Genomic DNA, 22,998 nt, shown 5'->3' on the forward strand with positions numbered 1-22,998 from the left:
ACCTGATGTGATACAACATTACCTGTTACCTGTTATTATTACAACATTACCTGATGTGTTACCTGTTATATTACAACATTACCTGATGTGTTACCTGTTATATTACAACATTACTTAATGTGTTACCTGTTATATTACCTGATGTGTTACCTGTTATATTACCTGATGTGTTACCTGTTATATTACAGCATTACCTGATGTGTTACCTGTTATATTACCTTATGTGTTACCTGTTATATTACAGCATTACCTGATGTGTTACCTGTTATATTACAACATTACCTGATGTGTTACCTGTTATATTACCTGATGTGTTACCTGTTATATTACAGCATTACCTGATGTGTTACCTGTTATATTACAACATTACCTGATGTGTTACCTGTTATATTACCTGATGTTATGTGTTACCTGTTATATTACATGTGTTACCATTACCTGATGTGTTACCTGTTATATTACCTGATGTGTTACCTGTTATATTACCTGATGTGTTACCTGTTATATTACAACATTACCTGATGTGTTACCTGTTATATTACAACATTACCTGATGTGTTACCTGTTATATTACCTGATGTGTTACCTGTTATATTACCTGATGTGTTACCTGTTATATTACCTGATGTGATACCTGTTATATTACAACATTACCTGATGTGTTACCTGTTATATTACAACATTACCTGATGTGTTACCTGTTATATTACAACATTACCTGATGTGTTACCTGTTATATTACAACATTACCTGATGTGTTACCTGTTATATTACAACATTACCTGATGTGTTACCTGTTATATTACAGCATTACCTGATGTGTTACCTGTTATATTACCTTATATGTTACCTGTTATATTACAACATTACCTGATGTGTTACCTGTTATATTATCTGATGTGTTACCTGTTATATTACCTGATGTGTTACCTGTTATATTACAACATTACCTGTTATATTGATGTGTTACCTGTTATATTACAACATTACCTGATGTGATGTGTTACCTGTTATATTACAACATTACCTGATGTGTTACCTGTTATATTACAACATTACCTGATGTGTTACCTGTTATATTACCTGATGTGTTACCTGTTATATTACAGCATTACCTGATGTGTTACCTGTTATATTACAGCATTACCTGATGTGTTACCTGTTATATTACAACATTACCTGATGTGTTACCTGTTATATTATTACCTGATGTGTTACCATTACCTGATGTGTTACCTGTTATATTACAGCATTACCGATGTGTTACCTGTTATATTACAGCATTACCTGATGTGTTACCTGTTATATTACAAAATTACCTGATGTGTTACCTGTTATGTTACAGCATTACCTAATGTGTTACATGTTATATTACCTGATGTGTTACCTGATATATTACCTGTTATATTACCTGATGTGTTACCTGTTATATTACAACATTACCTGATGTGTTACCTGTATATATTACATGTGTTACCATTACCTGATGTGTTACCTGTTATATTACAACATTACCTTATGTGTTACCTGTTATATTACAACATTACCTGATGTGTTACCTGTTATATTATCTGATGTGCTACCTGTTATATTACAGCATTACCTGATGTGTTACCTGTTATATTACAACATTACCTGATGTGTTACCTGTTATATTACCTGATGTGTTACCTGTTATATATTACTGATGTGTTACCTGTTATATTATTGCCTGATGTGTTACCATTACCTGATGTGTTACCTGTTATATTACAACATTACCTGATGTGTTACCTGTTATATTACAACATTACCTGATGTGTTACATGTTATATTACCTGATGTGTTACCTGTTATATTACAGCATTACCTGATGTGTTACCTGTTATATTACCTTATGTGTTACCTGTTATATTACAGCATTACCTGATGTGTTACCTGTTATATTACAACATTACCATTACCTGATGTGTTACCTGTTATATTACAGCATTACCTGATGTGTTACCTGTTATATTACAACATTACCTGATGTGTTACCTGTTATATTACAACATTACCTGATGTGATACCTGTTATATTACAACATTGCCTGATGTGTTACCTGTTATATTACAGCATTACCTGATGTGTTACCTGTTGTATTACAACATTACCTGATGTGTTACATGTTATATTACAACATTACCTTATGTGTTACCTGTTATATTACAGCATTACCTGATGTGTTACCTGTTGTATTATAACATTACCTGATGTGTTACCTGTTATATTACAACATTACCTGATGTGTTACCTGTTATATTACAACATTACCTGATGTGTTACCTGTTATATTACATCATTACCTGATGTGTTACCTGTTATATTACCTGATGTGTTACCTGTTATATTACAGCATTACCTGATGTGTTACCTGTTATATTACAACATTACCTTATGTGTTACCTGTTATATTACCTGATGTGTTACCTGTTATATTACAACATTACCTGATGTGTTACCTGTTATATTACAACATTACCTGATGTGTTACCTGTTATATTACAGCATTACCTGATGTGTTACCTGTTATATTACAACATTACCTGATGTGTTACCTGTTATATTACAACATTACCTTATGTGTTACCTGTTATATTACAGCATTACCTGATGTGTTACCTGTTATATTACCTGATGTGTTACCTGTTATATTACCTGATGTGTTACCTGTTATATTACCTGATGTGTTACCTGTTATATTACCTGATGTGTTACCTGTTATATTACCTGATGTGTTACCTGTTATATTACAACATTGCCTGATGTGTTACCTGTTATATTACAACATTACCTGATGTGTTACCTGTTATATTACAGCATTACCTGATGTGTTACCTGTTATATTACAACATTACCTGATGTGTTACCTGTTATATTACAACATTACCTGATGTGTTACCTGTTATATTACAGCATTACCTGATGTGTTACCTGTTATATTACAACATTACCTGATGTGTTACCTGTTATATTACAACATTACCTGATGTGTTACCTGTTATATTACAACATTACCTGATGTGTTACCTGTTATATTACCTGATGTGTTACCTGTTATATTACAACATTACCTGATGTGTTACCTGTTATATTACAACATTACCTGATGTGTTACCTGTTATATTATCTGATGTGTTACCTGTTATATTACCTGATGTGTTACCTGTTATATTATCTGATGTGTTACCTGTTATATTACCTGATGTGTTACCTGTTATATTACAGCATTACCTGATGTGTTACCTGTTATATTACAGCATTACCTGATGTGTTACCTGTTATATTACAACATTACCTGATGTGTTACCTGTTATATTACAACATTACCTTATGTGTTACCTGTTATATTACAACATTACCTTATGTGTTACCTGTTATATTACAGCATTACCTGATGTGTTACCTGTTATATTACAGCATTACCTGATGTGTTACCTGTTATATTACAGCATTACCTGATGTGTTACCTGTTATATTACAGCATTACCTGATGTGTTACCTGTTATATTACAACATTACCTGATGTGTTACCTGTTATATTACCTGATGTGTTACCTGTTATATTACAGCATTACCTTATGTGTTACCTGTTATATTACAGCATTACCTGATGTGTTACCTGTTATATTACAGCATTACCAATGTGTTACCTGTTATATTACAGCATTACCTGATGTGTTACCTGTTATATTACAAAATTACCTGATGTGTTACCTGTTATATTACAGCATTATCTAACAGCCTTTGGTTCCACTATATCGGTGCCGCTGATTCTGTATAAAACATTTTGTGTGGCGGAGGACAAAGTCGGACTTGGGGAGCTCATCAATACAATTTTTTTCGTGTCCGGACTCTGTACTCTCCTACAGACCACATTCGGAGTCAGGTAAAGCTTTAAGTATAACGTCAGTACTTTTTAATCTCATGCAATATATAGCATGATGGAAAACTTCACTTAAGATATTATTGACACTTGAAAAGTAAAAAATGCCGGTAAATGTGTTCATCGTCATCCCAGTGGAAATACTGGCCATAAGAGTGACTTTCGGTTTAATGACCTTTCAACCAAGGAAGACAATAATACATTTTCGATTGCCTTTAAACGATTTTTTAAAAGTCGTCGTACATATTAGGAAATTGTCGACCTTGAACTTTAAATAATTATAAGAGTCTATAGGAGCCATATTTCTTTGCATGTCAAACGTTCGTAAAAACGTCCACTTTAGCTTTGAAGTCATCAAAATGCGTATCTTGATCAAATAAGTTTCATAATGGTTCATTTTTCATAAAATCTGTAACCATTTCACTTCCATAGTCACCAATATAATTCAAATAAAAGTTACTGTGTTGTTCCTGCCACGAACTTATGACAACTGTTTCAGAGTAATGTCATGGTTTTACTGACAAAGGAAATTAGGCAACTGGCATAGCCTATGAAAGCCCACTATCATAAACAAATATACAGATAAGTTAAATATTGAATGGATACAGTGATAAATACTTACAGTTTTAGTCCGAAAGTCAATTTGAATAGAATAGAATGATAGAATAGAATGTGTGTTGAACACATTGAGACATTCCCAATTTGAATAGAATAGAATGATAGAATAGAATGAATGTTGAACACATTGAGACATTTCCAATTTGAATAGAATAGAATGATAGAATAGAATGAATGTTGAACACATTGAGACATTTCCAATTTGAATAGAATAAAATGATAGAATAGAATGAATGTTGAACACATTGAGACATTTCCAATTTGAATAGAATAGAATGATAGAATAGAATGAGTGTTGAACACATTGAGACATTCCCAATTTGAATAGAATAGAATGATAGAATAGAATGAATGTTGAACACATTGAGACATTTCCAATTTGAATAGAATAGAATGATAGAATAGAATGAGTGTTGAACACATTGAGACATTCCTAATTTGAATCGAATAGAATGATAGAAAAAAATGAGTGTTGAACACATTGAGACATTCCTAATTTGAATAGAATAGAATGATAGAATAGAATGAGTGTTGAACACATTGAGACATTCCCAATTTGCAAAACATGTATAAATCATGAAAACTGTTAATAAACAAACCGCCATCTTCGGTACTTGTTGTCTCCCTTTCTGCAATGCTGACCTCAGTGCTCGTCCATTTATAGTGTAATAACATCAAACATATTAAAACACGTGATGATTAAAATTTTCCTATTTCGTGGAAGTTAAGTTGATTGGTTGTGTTTTAGACTGCCGATCATACAGGGCGCAACCTTCGCTTTTCTGGTCCCCACCCAGTCCATCCTGGCACTACCGCAGTGGTCCTGTCCCTACACAGAGGCAGAGAAAGGTAAGTCAGTGGTCCTGTCTCTACTCAGAGGTAGAGAAAGGTAGGTCAGTGGCCCTGTCTCTACTCAGAGGTAGAGAAAGGTAGGTCAGTGGTCCTGTCTATACTCAGAGGTAGAGAAAGGTAGGTCAGTGGTCCTGTCTCTACTCAGAGGTAGAGAAAGGTAGGTCAGTGGTCCTGTCTCTACTCAGAGGTAGAGAAATGTAAGTCAGTGGTCCTGTCTCTACTCAGAGGTAGAGAAAGGTAGGTCAGTGGTCCTGTCCCTACACAGAGGTAGAGAAAGGTAGGTCAGTGGTCCTGTCCTTACACAGAGGTAGAGAAAGGTAGGTCAGTGGTCCTGTCCCTACACAGAGGTAGAGAAAGGTAGGTCAATGGTCCTGTCTCTACCCAAAGAGGTCCCTACACAGAGGTAGAGAAAGGTAGGTCAATGGTCCTGTTTCTACACAGAGGTAGAGAAATGTAGGTCAGTGGTCCTGTCTTTACCCAAAGACAGAGAAAAGTAGGTCAGTGGTCCTGTCCCTACACAGAGGTAGAGAAAGGTAGGTCAGTGGTCCTGTCCCTACACAGAGGTAGAGAAAGGATTAAAGTGGTCCTGTCTCTACACAGAGGTAGAGAAAAGTAGGTCAGTGGTCCTGTCTCTACCCAAAGACAGAGAAAGGTAGGTCAGTGGTCCTGTCCCTACACAGAGGTAGAGAAAGGTAGGTCAGTGGTCCTGTCTCTACCCAAAGACAGAGAAAGGTAGGTCAGTGGTCCTGTCCCTACACAGAGGTAGAGAAAGGTAGGTCAGTGGTCCTGTCCCTACACCGAGGTAGAGAAAGGAATGTCAGTGGTCCTGTCTCTACACAGAGGTAGAGAAAAGTAGGTCAGTGGTCCTGTCCCTACACAGAGGTAGAGAAAGGTAGGTCAGTAGTCCTGTCCCTACACAGAGGTAGAGAAAGGTAGGTCAGTGGTCCTGTCCCTACACAGAGGTAGAGAAAGGTAGGTCAGTGGTCCTGTCTCTACCCAAAGACAGAGAAAGGTAGGTCAGTGGTCCTGTCCCTACACAGAGGTAGAGAAAGGTAGGTCAGTGGTCCTGTCTTTACACAGAGGTAGAGAAATGTAGGTCAGTGGTCCTGTCCCTACACAGAGGTAGAGAAAGGTAGGTCAGTGGTCCTGTCCCTACACAGAGGTAGAGAAAGGTAGGTCAGTGGTCCTGTCTCTACACAGAGGTAGAGAAAGGTAGGTCAGTGGTCCTGTCCCTACACAGAGGTAGAGAAAGGTAGGTCAGTGGTCCTGTCCCTACACAGAGGTAGAGAAAGGTAGGTCAGTGGTCCTGTCCCTACACAGAGGTAGAGAAAGGTAGGTCAGTGGTACACAGAGGTAGAGAAAGGTAGGTCTGGTCCTGTTTCTACACAGAGGTAGAGAAAGGTAGGTCAGTGGTCCTGTCCCTACACAGAGGTAGAGTAGAGGTAGGTCAGTGGTCCTGTCCCTACACAGAGGTAGAGAAAGGTAGGTCAGTGGTCCTGTCCCTACACAGAGGTAGAGAAAGGTAGGTCAGTGGTCCTGTCCCTACACAGAGGTAGAGAAAGGTAGGTCAGTGGTCCTGTCCCTACACAGAGGTAGAGAAAGGTAGGTCAGTAGTCCTGTCCCTACACAGAGGTAGAGAAAAGTAGGTCAGTGGTCCTGTCCCTACACAGAGGTAGAGAAAGGTAGGTCAGTGGTCCTGTCCCTACACAGAGGTAGAGAAAGGTAGGTCAGTGGTCCTGTCCCTACACAGAGGTAGAGGAAGGTAGGTCAGTGGTCCTGTCCCTACACAGAGGTAGAGAAAGGTAGGTCAATGGTCCTGTTTCTACACAGAGGTAGAGAAAGGTAGGTCAGTGGTCCTGTCCCTACACAGAGGTAGAGAAAGGTAGGTCAGTGGTCCTGTCCCTACACAGAGGTAGAGAAAGGTAGGTCAATGGTCCTGTCCTTACACAGAGGTAGAGAAAGGTAGGTCAGTGGTCCTGTCCCTACACAGAGGTAGAGAAAGGTAGGTCAGTGGTCCTGTCCCTACACAGAGGTAGAGAAAGGTAGGTCAATGGTCCTGTTTCTACACAGAGGTAGAGAAAGGTAGGTCAATGGTCCTGTTTCTACACAGAGGTAGAGAAATGTAGGTCAGTGGTCCTGTCCCTACACAGAGGTAGAGAAAGGTAGGTCAGTGGTCCTGTCTTTACACAGAGGTAGAGAAATGTAGGTCAGTGGTCCTGTCCCTACACAGATATAGAGAAAGGAAGGTCAGTGGTCCTGTCCCTACACAGAGGTAGAGAAAGGTAAGTCAGTGGTCCTGTCTCTACACAGAGACAGAGAAAGGTAGATCCGTGGTCCTTTCCCTATACCGAGACACATTTCTGGTGAGTTCCTGACACGAATCGTCCCTGTTTGAGCCCAAGGATTTACGTCTTTTCCAACTTAGCCAAAGATGTTAACTCCGTCACCTGGGAGTCCGTATCTAATACTATGTACAAATCACACCGATCCGCTCCTTTCACGCTTGCAATTAGATTTTCCTTACATACAGTACCAGAATCCGTATTATGTTTTTAATCACCTGAGGCGATGTTTCAAGTGACCTATTGCGATCGCCTTTAGTCCGGCGGTGTCCGTCGTGTGTTGTAAACATTTGATATTTTCGATTTCTTCTTAATAATCAAAAGGCCAGAGTGCTGATATTGGTCCTGTAGCATGCTTGGAAAAGGACTTCCAAGTTTGTCAAAATGAACGACCTTGACCCACTTTCAATGCAACAGGAATCAAATATGTTGAAATCTTTAAACAACTTTTTCTTAATAATCAAAAGGCCCAGAATGCTGATATTGGACATGTAGTATTTAGGGATGAAGGGTAACAAAGTTTGGTAAAATGAATGACCGTGACCGGCTTTTAAGGTCAAAGAGGTTAAATATGTTAAAATTACTTCCCAATAAAGAAAAGGCATGGGATGCTGATCTGCTATCAAACAATAAAAAAATATTAGTATCTGTATATCGGTTCTGTTCTGTCTGCTCTAATGCTCGGACTGACCGTCGGACAGGTTCTAAAACCAAAAAATATTAGTATCTATATATCGGTTCTGTTCTGTCTGCTCCAATGCTCGGACTGACCGTCGGACAGGTTCTAAAGCTGTCAAAGACCTGAACACCTCATGTGACCATTAAGGCCCGTTTGCCTCTTTTTTGTTATTATTATTTTTTTTTAGGTCTGAGAAATTTGACTGATCTCCCAGATTATGGCAGTCCCGGACACAGAGAGATATGGCACTCTCGTCTAAGGGAGGTAACTACCCATACTTGGACAATATATACGATTTGTTTAACAGTGTGAAGCCCTCTGACAGCGTTTATACATGTTACGCATGCACATGTTTCACGATTAGTGAGTATTTTGCTGCTTATAATTTTTTTTAAATTTTAATTTGATCAATTTTCAAATTTCAAAGCCGAAGAGAATCACTTCCCAAGTTGATCATTGATTGTCCCAATGTACCTCCTTTTGATATTGTATATTTGTCATTTGTTCAAATTTTCCGACATCCTCAATGGATTTGTTATCCCAATTATTTCGGCTACCATCCATAGGGATTATACACACTTTTCCGGTTGGAGATTTTCGTTTCTTACCTGAGGATGCTCGCTTTCTTATGTTCTAACGCTTTTGGACACTTCATCGAATGACATTTTGCCATGACGTCATTGAATTGCTGCTATGACGTCATATTTTTATCATTAATGTAAAGAACTCTTCCATTTTTGTTTGTTTCAGATCCAGGGAGCCATTATGATTGCCTCGTTGTTCCAGGTAATTATCGGCTTCAGTGGCGCTGTAGGTGTCGTGCTACGCGTGATTGGTCCCCTAGCGGTCACTCCAACAGTCACGTTGATAGGTCTCGCGCTATTCCCGGATGCTGCAAATCTAGCTTCACAGCAGTGGTACATCGCCATAATGTAAGCGGTAACTCATGCCAACTCCACAGTTGAGGAATATCTTTTGAGAATTTCTCAAGCACACGAATAGAAAGTAGATGAATATGCATTAACAGTAACTTGATTACAACTGACATGGATTGATCTTGTTTTCATATGTAATCGGCATCAGAATATACAATGTATATTTGATTAAAAGGAAATAGTCTATTAATAAATTGGTATGTCATCAAAATGTTTTCTATCAAACTATAGTGCCAACAATATCTCCTCTTTCAGGACTATGTTTTTGATAGCATTGTTTTCTCAGTATCTGCGTAACATCACCATACCTGTTTGTCAATACCGGAAGGGGAAAGGATGTGGTGTTTACAAACTACCGATCTTCAAACTTATCCCGGTATGTAAACAAATTCACATGGATCATATTTCCATCGACCGCTGATAGGTTCAACATTTCAGAATAGCTCTTAGAGCAATCAGTTCATGTTTATTCGGTGTCATACGGTGTCGTTCTTATCGTCGATGTTGACATTTATTCTCATCATTTTGTAGGTATTACTGGCGATGGTGGTAGCTTGGGGAATCTGTGCAATTCTGACGGCGGCCGAAGTCTTCCCGTCTGAGAGTTCTGGCTGGGGCTACAAAAGTCGTACTGATACCAAGATGAGTGTTATCGCAGATGCTAAGTGGTTCCGATTCCCTTACCCAGGTAAGACTCGACTCTAAAACTGCAGTAATAGGAAGAAGTACAAATGATTAAAAACACGCTGCCCTCGCCGGGGTTCGGACTAGACACCTATCGGTCTCTAGTCGAACACGCTTGGCTAAAGGAAAATTTTCACTATCCGATACTAGTAAGGCGACCTGTAATCTCATCATTTCTTCCTCCTTCACAAAAACATTGACCTCGAAGACAACAACCCAGGTTCGATATCTCCATGGAAACATCCTAATACCATGTAGCTTCTACCCTTGGAGTGGTCAACGGCACCAAATCTATAGGAAGGAGTAAGGGAAACGCCCTGCCCTAGCGGGGTCCGGACAGGGCGACCGGTCCCCAGCCGGTACCTTACCGCTCGACTAATGGGAATTTCCCACCAGACGAGGTTCATTATTGTCACAAACGAAGGTGAAACATTTTTGGTGTTCGTTAAGATTTTGTTCAATCAACACAGCCACATTAATATATCTAGGTACAGCTGTAACAGGCACTCGGGGATGAAAGCAGAACAAAGATTTATCATGAAACTTATTCCCTTCGAATCCTCAGGTCAGTGGGGAATCCCTACCGTAAGTTTTGCCGGAGTGTTCGGGATGTTAGCAGGTGTCCTGGCGTCCATGATGGAGTCTGTTGGTGATTACTACGCATGTGCACGATTAGCCGGAGCACCGCCCCCACCAGTGCACGCTGTTAATAGGGGTATGTAGTTTAACACGACAGTATATTGTCTCTGAATTGAAGATTCTGCTTCTTCATAGGACTTGTATTTTGCTTCTACGTTATAAGATATACTTACTGAAGATTTCAACTCATGGTTACTTGCTTCCATGTACTTGGTAAACTCGTATGCGACTGCAGTCACGTAAATAACTCCATGGTGTTTCAGGTATCGGTGTGGAAGGAATTGGTTGTATTCTGGCAGGTGCGTGGGGATCTGGGAATGGGACGACGTCATACAGTGAGAATGTCGGGGCGATCGGTATCACTAAGGTAAAAGGATTTGTCTCCAATGTGATCATGCTTAAACAGTCTTGACTTTAACAAAGATTGAATGCTTTAATTCGTTAATATTATTACCTCCCTTTACAGGTGGGCAGTCTACGTGTAGTGCAGGCAGGGGGGATTATCATGATTTTTCTCAGCTGCTTCGGAAAGTTTGGCGCCTTGTTCGTCACCATACCAGACCCAGTTATAGGTGGTGTGTTCATGATCGTATTTGGTAAGTTCACAAGCGTTACACTGAATTATACACTATCCAATGGGTGACGTGGTTCACACCGTGTTATAGATCATTCAAGTGATCTCTCCGGTGGCGCTAATTTTATGAATAATTAGGTCACACTAAGTCACATTGAGTTATGTTTTGAAATTGATAAGGTCACACTGGGTTGCCATAGCTACACTGAGATATATTTGCATTTATAATAAATAGGTCATATCACAAGGTCACAAAGGGTCACAATGGCATTCTAATACAGGACTATACAATTTAATTAAAACATGTTAGGTAGTTTTTGTGGGTACAGGTATGATTCTGTATATTGTTACAGGTATGATTCCGTGTATTGTTACAGGTATGATTCTGTATATTGTTACAGGTATGATTCCGTGTATTGTTACAGGTATGATTCTGTATATTGTTACAGGTATGATTCTGTATATTGTTACAGGTATGATTCTGTATATTGTTACAGGTATGATTCTGTATATTGTTACAGGTAGGATTACAGGTATGATTCTGTATATTGTTACAGGTATGATTCTGTATATTGTTACAGGTATGATTACAGGTATGATTCTGTATATTGTTACAGGTATGATTCTGTATATTGTTACAGGTAGGATTACAGGTATGATTCTGTATATTGTTACAGGTATGATTCTGTATATTGTTACAGGTATGATTCTGTATATTGTTACAGGTATGATTCTGTATATTGTTACAGGTTTGATTCTGTATATTGTTACAGCCATGATTACAGGTATGATTCTGTATATTGTTACAGGTATGATTCTGTATATTGTTACAGGTATGATTACAGGTATGATTCTGTATATTGTTACAGGTATTATTCTGTGTATTGTTACAGGTATGATTACAGGTGTGATTCTGTATATTGTTACAGGTATGATTACAGGTATGATTCTGTATATTGTTACAGGTATGATTACAGGTATGATTCTGTATATTGTTACAGGTATGATTCTGTATATTGTTACAGGTATGATTACAGGTATGATTCTGTATATTGTTACAGGTATGATTACAGGTATGATTCTGTATATTGTTACAGGTATGATTACAGGTATGATTCTGTATATTGTTACAGGTATGATTCTGTATATTGTTACAGGTATGATTCTGTATATTGTTACAGGTAGGATTACAGGTATGATTCTGTATATTGTTACAGGTATGATTCTGTATATTGTTACAGGTATGATTCTGTGTATTGTTAGGTATGATTCTGTATATTGTTACAGGTATGATTACATGTATGATTCTGTATATTGTTACAGGTATGATTCTGTATATTGTTACAGGTATGATTCTGTATATTGTTACAGGTATGATTCTGTATATTGTTACAGGTATGATTCTGTATATTGTTACAGGTATGATTACAGGTATGATTCTGTATATTGTTACAGGTATGATTCTGTATATTGTTACAGGTATGATTCTGTATATTGTTACAGGTATGATTCTGTATATTGTTACAGGTATGATTCTGTATATTGTTACAGGTATGATTCTGTATATTGTTACAGGTAGGATTACATGTATGATTCTGTATATTGTTACAGGTATGATTCTGTATATTGTTACAGGTATGATTCTGTGTATTGTTACAGGTATGATTCTGTATATTGTTACAGGTATGATTACAGGTATGATTCTGTATATTGTTACAGGTATGATTCTGTATATTGTTACAGCCATGATTACAGGTATAATTCTGTATATTGTTACAGGTATGATTACAGGTATGATTCTGTATATTGTTACAGGTCTGTATATTGTTACATTCTGTATATTGTTACAGGTATGATTACAGGTATGATTCTGTATATTGTTACAGGTATGATTCTGTATATTGTTACGGGTATGATTCTGTATATTGTTACAGGTATGATTCTGTATATTGTTACAGGTATGATTCTGTATATTGTTACAGGTATGATTCTGTATATTGTTACAGGTATGATTACAGGTATGATTCTGTATATTGTTACAGGTATGATTCTGTATATTGTTACAGGTAGGATTACAGGTATGATTCTGTATATTGTTACAGGTATGATTCTGTATATTGTTACAGGTATGATTACAGGTATGATTCTGTATATTGTTACAGGTATGATTCTGTATATTGTTACAGGTATGATTCTGTATATTGTTACAGGTATGATTACAGGTATGATTCTGTATATTGTTACAGGTATGATTCTGTATATTGTTACAGGTATGATTCTGTATATTGTTACAGGTATGATTCTGTATATTGTTACAGGTATGATTCTGTATATTGTTACAGGTATGATTCTGTATATTGTTACAGGTATGATTACAGGTATGATTCTGTATATTGTTACAGGTATGATTCTGTATATTGTTACAGGTAGGATTACAGGTATGATTCTGTATATTGTTACAGGTATGATTCTGTATATTGTTACAGGTATGATTACAGGTATGATTCTGTATATTGTTACAGGTATGATTACAGGTATGATTCTGTATATTGTTACAGGTATGATTCTGTATATTGTTACAGGTAGGATTACAGGTATGATTCTGTATATTGTTACAGGTATGATTACAGGTATGATTCTGTATATTGTTACAGGTATGATTCTGTATATTGTTACAGGTAGGATTACAGGTAGGATTACAGGTATGATTCTGTATATTGTTACAGGTATGATTCTGTATATTGTTACAGGTAGGATTACAGGTATGATTCTGTATATTGTTACAGGTATGATTCTGTATATTGTTACAGGTATGATTCTGTATATTGTTACAGGTATGATTCTGTATATTGTTACAGGTATGATTACAGGTATGATTCTGTATATTGTTACAGGTATGATTCTGTATATTGTTACAGGTAGGATTACAGGTATGATTCTGTATATTGTTACAGGTATGATTCTGTATATTGTTACAGGTATGATAACAGCCGTAGGACTTTCCAACCTCCAGTATGTAGACATGAGTTCCTCACGAAACATTTTCATATTGGGCGTGTCCCTGTTTTTCGGACTGGCCTTCCCGCTGTGGATGAAAGCTAATGGCACGGTCATTAACACAGGTACCTGTACACGTCATTCATCTATGGTTAACATCCTTCAGACAGATACACCTATATCCATAATTAAGGTGAAATTTAAGGACATTAGTCAAGCGCCTGTGGGTTTTGACCACGGCTAGTGTTTGATACTATCACAGCTTGGTTTCATGCCTGACCAAGGATACAACCACAGGGAACTGGTGTTCCTACGTGGCCGCGTGACTACATTATGTACTGGAAATTATCTATATACTAGCGGAAAAAAGAAACGCAAGTTGAGTTTTTGTAATATAATTTTTAGACACGTAGACGAAATTTAATTGATTTTGACACTGACCTACCTCCGTGCACTGTGAAAATGTTCTTCAGTCAAAATTCAGCAGACCGTGAGCCCGCTCGACGCTGCATGATTTCAGCAGATTTTCCAACAAAGCTTGCGTCCGGGGTTCTCTGTACCATATTTGCCAGTAAATCATTTCAAATCGGACGTTGGAACAGTACAGATCAGCTACACAACATTTCTTTTCGAAGTGATTATAGAGCGAAATGCCGCGATTGAGTGAAGTCGATAGGGGTAGGGGCATCGCTCTGATAATGCAGGGCATTCACAACGTCATGTAGCTCGCCAATATGGTATAAACGAGACAACAAATATTCCGTTAAATTTGGCGTCTCGGAGCCACAGAGAGATTTGATGATCGTCCCAGGAGCGGAAGCCCGCCCGTTACGTCGCGACGTCAAGATAGTGACGTATGTCTCTCGCACCTACGTAAACGATATCAGAAGATGACGTAGACGTTACGCCAAGTTGCCGGCACTCATGATCGTCCCTATGTTGGTCCGCACAAGCGACACCAACGTCGAATGCTGTGGCTGCTTGCACATGCAATGAATTCGTTTCGTTTGACCCATTGGAGACGCGTGTTGTTAAGTGACCAGTCACACTTCACGCTATACAGCGAATGATAACGTATCTATCGACATTGTGGTGAGCGATATTCTGACGCTTGCGTAACGGAAAGCGACCGATTCAGGGGAGAGTCTAATATGGTATGGACAGAGATCTATGGTATTCTATGATAACAGTCACATATCGGGATCAGGTCTTGAGACCACACGCCCTTCCTCTTATTCAGCAACGTAATCTTTACGTTATAGTAGGACAGAGCAAGGCCCTATGTAGTCAGGGTTTGTCATGACTTTCCGGCTCAAAACAAACTCCTAGTGCTTGATTGGCCACCATACAGTCCAGATTTGTCCTCGATCGATCGTTTAAGAGACGAGCTGGACAGGAAAGTTAGCAAGCGCGTCAACATCCCATATAACGTCACCCAGCTAACGCAAGCACTTATTCAGGAGTGTAATAATATCCATCAAAGGACAATAAACACCTTGATGGGGTCAATGTTAAGGAAAGCTAGAGAAGCGACTGAAGTCAGGGATGGGCACACACGCTACTGATTGGGACCAGGAAACGACGTAGGGTACCCATGTTTTAACGCTGTTCACACAAAAACCGTCTGTGATAGGACTACAAAAATCACCAGAATGTAGAGAAACCAAAACAATAAACTAATCATTAATGAATCATGTGAAATAATAACTATCGAAAATAAACTTCATTTTTAAGCAAGGATACTTTCCATTGGCCTCTCATAGTCAGTTGGTGACCGTCTCCAAATCCATTACGTCCTCATCTATTTACAGCAGTGTACGCGTTGTTTCCTTTGTGTTCAAGCCGTCCAGAACTAAATTTGCAGCTCTTTGAATGATAAAAAAGGTTTTACAATTATGTCTGATTTATTAGCTATTTATATTTTTACGTCCACAGGAAGTGATATTGTGGATCAGATCATCACAGTCCTTCTCAGCACCAGCATGCTTGTGGGCGGAGTGGTCGGCTTTATTTTAGATAACACCATACCTGGTAAATATAATTCATATACAACATCTGATATCGTATCCAATATCCAGTGTTTGTCCATAAAACATTTATATAATGAGGAATCGTATATTCTAAACTCACAGGTACACCGGAAGAGCGAGGCCTGACCAAGTGGCGAAGTGTGGACTCGTCCACTTCCGGTACCACCACTGATATATCAGTTTACGATATACCGTTGATTCAGCCCTTCCTGGATAAAATGTTTTGGCCGAAATACGTCCCGTTCTGTCCCAGGTTTGAATCGTCAGTTTGTTCCTGTCGTCGCCACAAGAACAATCAAGATCAAACACAGAACCATACTCATCAAACAGAGGACAGCGGACTCAAAATGGAAAGCAACGTCGCTTTTGAAAGCGATGACACTCGGCTGTGATAGTTGTTTACGAAGGACGACGTTAGTTACAAACCTCCCGGAGATGATCTACTCATTTTGAAGAACAGCTGTTAACAAACATGGCGTTACAAGCGTCCACCTGAAACAGTTTGCTGATCACACCGTAGTAATAGTTGTTTTCAAAAGGTGTTGTTACAAAAATGTCCGTCTTAATGTTTGTGTGGTCAAAATATGCCACAGCTGTGACAAGCGTCCAGCTAAACGTTTAAGCGATCACAAAGGTATACCAAGTTGTAAACATCTGTAAATAGGACAGTCATAATTGTGTGTGTTATATCTAATTTTTACAGGCTGCGCTAATTACGATATTATCAAAAGGGCGTACCCGATTAATGACTTTCTGATGTGATATTTTAGGCGTTATTTTAAAGTTTGATAGAGTGAATAAGAGCAGCTTTATTTAAAAACAAAACCAAATAACAAAACAGCACTAGAGCTCCGCGTCATCCACAGCCACATCAGTTGAGTGTGTTTATACCTATGTGTGGTAATGTATATATGGTTTCGGTACGACAGTGCTTACCTTTGATTAATACTCATCTTTCTTCAGAACGTGTGTTATTTTATATGTACTTTGTATAACACTGATGTAAAGGATGCTTGATCTGGTGCAAGATTTGTTTATAACCTGTCAGGTAAATAGCTAAAACATGTAAATAGCTAAAACGTGTAAGGTAAATAGCTAAAACTTGTAAATAGTTAAAACCTGTCAGGTAAATAGCTAAAAAATGTCAGGTAAATAGCTAAAACCTGTAAATAGCTAAAACATGTCAGGTAAATAGCTAAAACATGTCAGGTAAATAGCTAAAACATGTAAATAGCTAAAACCTGTCAGGTAAATAGCTAAAACCCGTCAGGTAAATAGCTAAAACCTGTCAGGAAAATAGCTAAAACATGTCAGGTAAATAGCGAAAACCTGTCAGGTAAATAGCTAAAACATGTAAATAGCTAAAACATGTCAGGTAAATAGCTAAAACCTGTCAGGTAAACAGTTAAAACATGTAAATAGCTAAAACATGTCAGATAAATAGCTAAAACATGTCAGATAAATAGCTAAAACATGTCAGCTAAATAGCTAAAACATGTCAGGTAAACAGCGAAAACCTGTCAGGTAAACAGTTAAAACATGTAAATAGCTAAAACATGTCAGATAAATAGCTAATACCTGTCAGGTAAATAGCTAAAACCTGTCAGGTAAACAGTTAAAACATGTAAATAGCTAAAACATGTCAGGAAAATAGCTAAAACCTGTCAGATAAATAGCTAAAACATGTCAGCTAAATAGCTAAAACATGTCAGGTAAACAGCGAAAACCTGTCAGGTAAATAGCAAATACTGTCAGGTAAATAGCTAAAACCTGTCAGGAAAATAGTTAAAACCTGTCAGGTAAATAGTTAAAACCTGTCAGGTAAATAGCTAAAACATGTAAATAGCTAAAACCTGTCAGGTAAATAGCTAAAACATGTAAATAGCTAAAACATGTCAGGTAAATAGCGATAACCTGTCAGGAAAATAGTTAAAACCTGTCAGGTAAATAGTTAAAACATGTAAATAGCTAAAACATGTCAGGTAAATAGCGATAACCTGTCAGGTAAATAGCTAAAACATGTCAGGTAAATAGTTAAAACATGTCAGGTAAACAGCGAAAACCTGTCAGGTAAATAGCTAAACCTGTAAATAGCGAAAACATGTCAGGTAAATAGCAAATACTGTCAGGTAAATAGCTAAAACCTGTCAGGTAAATAGTTAAAACATGTAAATAGCTAAAACCTGTCAGGAAAATAGCTAAAACCTGTCAGATAAATAGCTAAAACATGTCAGCTAAATAGCGATAACCTGTCAGGTAAATAGCTAAAACATGTCAGGTAAATAGCTAAAACATGTAAATAGCTAAAACATGTCAGGTAAATAGCGATAACCTGTCAGTTAAATAGCTAAAACATGTCAGGTAAATAGCTATAACCTGTCAGGTAAATAGCTAAAACCTGTCAGGTAAATAGCTAAAACATGTAAATAGCTAAAACATGTCAGGTAAATAGCGATAACCTGTCAGTTAAATAGCTAAAACATGTCAGGTAAATAGCTAAAACATGTCAGGAAAATAGTTAAAACCTATCAGGTAAATAGCTAAAACATGTAAATAGCTAAAACCTGTCAGGTAAATAGCGAAAACCTGTCAGGAAAATAGTTAAAACATGTAAATAGCTAAAACCTGTCAGGAAAATAGCTAAAACATGTCAGGTAAATAGCTAAAACCTGTCAGGTAAACAGCGAAAACCTTTCAGGTAAATAGCTAATACCTGTCAGGTAAATAGCTAAAACATGTAAATAGCTAAAACATGTAAATAGCTAAAACATGTCAGGTAAATAGCTAATACCTGTCAGGTAAATAGCTAAAACATGTCAGGTAAATAGCTAAAACCTGTCAGGTAAACAGGTTCTATATGAGTGGGAAAAGTTTTACGACTAAGATTTTACATCTGTGTAGTAACAAATTTCGCTTGGTTTACGTTAAGTTTGACCAGTCATTGAAATAGCGACATTGTAGTCCGACTCATAATAACCTATTGTCTTTATTTAGTTAACTAAAAAGTCTTATATCTTTTTCACAAGACGTTTGCATTTTTAAATTCTTAAAAAATTATTATTATTATCATTTTGTGATTAACACGTAAAAGAGGGGAAAGTGGTATTATTACAAATTTAACTAACATTCGGTGTTCAAGTCAACTACGTATGAATTTATAATATTTCCTAGAATTGACCTCTGACGTGACCTCTTAGGCAGTGTCGTTAAATGTTCAAAAGTAGCTAATATGAACATCAAATTTTAATTACATTGCCTTATTACTAAAGACATGCTATTAGCAATTACCATATAATATATACAGAAGAATGGGTGTTATATGGATCTTCCGGTTTTATCTAAATATCCTTCCTGAGATCTTAAAAGATTCATCCAAATTATGCATATAGCGTGATATTTTTTCTTGAATAAAGTGACGAAAAGAACATTAGTGAATATCTGAAAACTGTGTATTGAAATTGTCGTACTTGTATATCATTACAAAAGACGAGATTCTTCAAGTGATCTTATTTTTTTTTTCCAAGCTATCATTATGAGAAAGATAATGACAGTAGATTATGGTGTAATATTACATTGTAGATATGAAACCTGTCCTTAGGACACCGGCAAAGTGTATTTCTTCAATAAATAGATTACATTTTGATAAGGTGATAAAAAGATATTAAATTCTCCCTCAACAATAACATTGAGACTCGTGTTCAGGGTTTTAGTACTTTTGTGGCTTAAATCTTATAGCCCTTATCATTCTATCAACGGTTTATTGTCAGTATGACGTCACGGTTTGTTTGAACATTGGCTCAATAAAACCTGTGTGAAATAAGCGACCCGGGACTGAATTGACATGCAACTTGACGGATTCAGTTCGTGCGACTTCGATCCAAAGCATCTCTTGGTGAAGTGAACTCTGATTTGTATAAACAGCGGGTCTAGTATCTCTATGGACATAGGACTTGACCCAGTAAGCAATCTCGGAATAATTTGGGTTTAGATGTAATATTTTACTGATTATGTACAAAACTCTCTTACGTCACTTACTTCCATGACAAACAAACTGTCCGTCAGCTATGACGCCTTAATGGTTACCTCGGACAGACGTCGTGGTAAATCTTCACTCAAATACAACGGGAATCTATTAAAAAGGTTTACTTCAACTCATCGCTTTTTATTCTATATAAATTGAAATATAAATAATGCTATTTTGCTGTTATCTTTAAAAACAATTTCTCGAATATACAAGTGATTTACTCATATTGTAAAATATGATGACGTAATCTCGCTGCCTGGTGGCTCCATATTCATTGCCGGGCCATGTGTTAACGACGCTTGGGAGATTCAGATATAAGTACATTAAATACGCATCGTTTAAGAGTGAACGCAATGACATCAATAGTATAAGATACAATGACATCAATAGTATAAGATACAATGACATCAATAGTATAAGATACAATGACATCAATAGTATAAGATACAATGACATCAATAGTATAAGATACAATGACATCAATAGTATAAGATACAATGACATCAATAGTATAAGATACAATGACATCAATAGTGTAAGATACAATGACATCAATAGTATAAGATACAATGACATCAATAGTATAAGATACAATGACATCAATGACATCAATAGTATAAGATAATAGTATAAGATACAATGACATCAATAGTATAAGATACAATGACATCAATAGTATAAGATACAATGACATCAATAGTATAAGATACAATGACATCAATAGTATAAGATACAATGACATCAATAGTATAAGATACAAAGAGATATGACGTGTAACCGCCTCCTTCCATCTCAATATGACCAACAACATAATGCAAAAAATATCCATTTCGATGATTTCGGAAATGCTAATTATCAGAAAAAATGGATATTTGTCATGTGTTATTTTTATAGATCGACAGAGTTGTACCCATAGGCAATATACAGTGGCGTAGCAAATGTTTTGTAGCAGTTTATGCTTTCAAGAGAGGGCCCAGCGGCGAACTCACAGTTAAAAAAGTCAGAAAAAATATCTTAATGGGATTCAAGTGTATGCTTAAGCATACAAACATTCAATATTGCTCCGCCACTGATATACAATAAAACATGAGTGTTTTCCCGGCTTTAAAGGTAATTTTGACACACAGCGAACATATGTACCAACTTTTAGGCAACTGAACCTAATCTAGGGTCAGATGTAACTTGAATCCTGTCAACGAACATTGGAACCGAAAATCTTAAAAATCAAATTGGATATAAAATGTTTATATCAAATATACAATTAAAAGTGTCTAGCGCAGACGGTAAAAACGTTACTCCCTCGTTAGTCGAGTTTTCATAGTGTCGCACGTTCGATCACAGCTAATGACATGATCCTATTATCATTATGTCCCAGGATCGAAAGATTTGTTTGTCTATCTGTTGTCAACTTTAACCTTGCACATCAATAGTGCACCATAAGAGGTAGGGCTTTCACACAATGTGCGCACGATGTCTGCACGATGTGCGCACGATAGGAAAATTGGAGGAAATAAGCTATCGCATATTTGTGCCACGTTGTGCGGTTCTATCGTGGTTGATATAAATTTAGAAATGACTTGTAAATAAGTGTGGGAAAGGGTTTATTGATTTTCTAAATAGATAAAAATACAATTATGTATATTTCCTAATTAAGCCGTTAATATATAGGCGGACACTTGAAGGTTTGTCACACATACACTGATTAGTGAGATACACTCGTAATTTTAAGTGTTTTGTTTACAAAGAGCCACACAAGACCAGCCACATTATCTATACAATATGTATGTAAACATTAAATAAACGTCTCTCCATGTCATAGCAATGAATCATTTGTTACTCTGGCAACCCAGTCGGAACGGATCCGGATCTGCCACGTACATACCTGTATACAGGTAAACTGCCCGAGTCATCACTACTCTACACTGTCTGAGGTGTGAAACTATTTAAAAATGACTTTTATGATCACCGACCAGTTTTGATGTTTATGTGAGCGATATTTAGTAATAACTTCACAATTTTTCCTCTAATTTTTAATCCGTAATATTACCCAACAATTTTGCCAAACCGCACAACATGTGCGATCCTATCGAACAGTTGTACGCACGATACTATCATTTGGTGCGTTTTGGCGTTACCTTAAGTGTACTTGAACTGTTTGTTCCTTTTCGGTTATACAAAAATTTGTGACTTTGTAAAAAATTATCACCCCACTTTAAACATAAGTGTTACACAAAGTGTACATGTAATTATCGCCATCTGACGTGCGCAAACTTGCCATTCAAATGATTTCTACTTAATAACCAAAAGGTCCGGGTCGCAGATATTGGGTCTGTAGAATGATGGGATAAAGGACTGCCTTGTTTGTTAAAATGAACGAACTTAGCATATTTTTAAGGTCACAGGAGTCAAATATGTTAAAATCTTAAAACAGCTTCTTCCCAATAACCAAAAAGCTCAGGGTGCTGATAATGGTTGTAATGTTGGGATGGAGAGCTACCAATTGTACTTAGATAAATGACCTTGACCTCCTTTCAATGTCACAGGTGTTAAATATTTCAAAATCTTTGAACGACTTCTTCTCAATAACCAAAAAGACCCTGAGTGCTTCTACGTCTTTAGCTGTTTTCTCTGGGTTATCAAAAATCAATTCTATTTATTTATATTTTTCTCAAACGAAATTCATGTCCATATTATACCAATAGATAAGTATTTGTCGA

The 22,998-nt window shown here is 37.1% G+C and overlaps 1 protein-coding gene across 2 annotated transcripts in view; it reads left to right on the forward strand.

Annotated features, from left to right (window-relative positions):
• The window catches only part of LOC132547839 (solute carrier family 23 member 1-like), a 64,967-nt gene extending 44,559 nt beyond the window's left edge, over positions 1 to 20,408 (forward strand). For both annotated transcript variants that reach the window (XM_060211644.1, XM_060211643.1), the window contains exons 4-15: positions 3,753 to 3,910; positions 5,274 to 5,374; positions 8,586 to 8,662; positions 9,149 to 9,330; positions 9,589 to 9,709; positions 9,865 to 10,021; positions 10,583 to 10,732; positions 10,920 to 11,023; positions 11,123 to 11,252; positions 14,209 to 14,352; positions 16,163 to 16,258; positions 16,360 to 20,408. In XM_060211644.1, coding sequence (XP_060067627.1) covers positions 3,753 to 3,910; positions 5,274 to 5,374; positions 8,586 to 8,662; positions 9,149 to 9,330; positions 9,589 to 9,709; positions 9,865 to 10,021; positions 10,583 to 10,732; positions 10,920 to 11,023; positions 11,123 to 11,252; positions 14,209 to 14,352; positions 16,163 to 16,258; positions 16,360 to 16,649 — 1,710 coding nt within the window. In that variant the 3' untranslated portion in view covers positions 16,650 to 20,408. The remainder of the gene's footprint in view (positions 1 to 3,752; positions 3,911 to 5,273; positions 5,375 to 8,585; positions 8,663 to 9,148; positions 9,331 to 9,588; positions 9,710 to 9,864; positions 10,022 to 10,582; positions 10,733 to 10,919; positions 11,024 to 11,122; positions 11,253 to 14,208; positions 14,353 to 16,162; positions 16,259 to 16,359) is intronic.
• Positions 20,409 to 22,998: the final 2,590 nt, after the last annotated feature.

The sequence above is a fragment of the Ylistrum balloti genome, unplaced genomic scaffold (assembly GCF_031769215.1).
Source record: "Ylistrum balloti isolate Yb309-2 unplaced genomic scaffold, AGI_CSIRO_Ybal_v1 Utg369984, whole genome shotgun sequence".
NCBI classification, from domain to species: domain Eukaryota; kingdom Metazoa; phylum Mollusca; class Bivalvia; order Pectinida; family Pectinidae; genus Ylistrum; species Ylistrum balloti.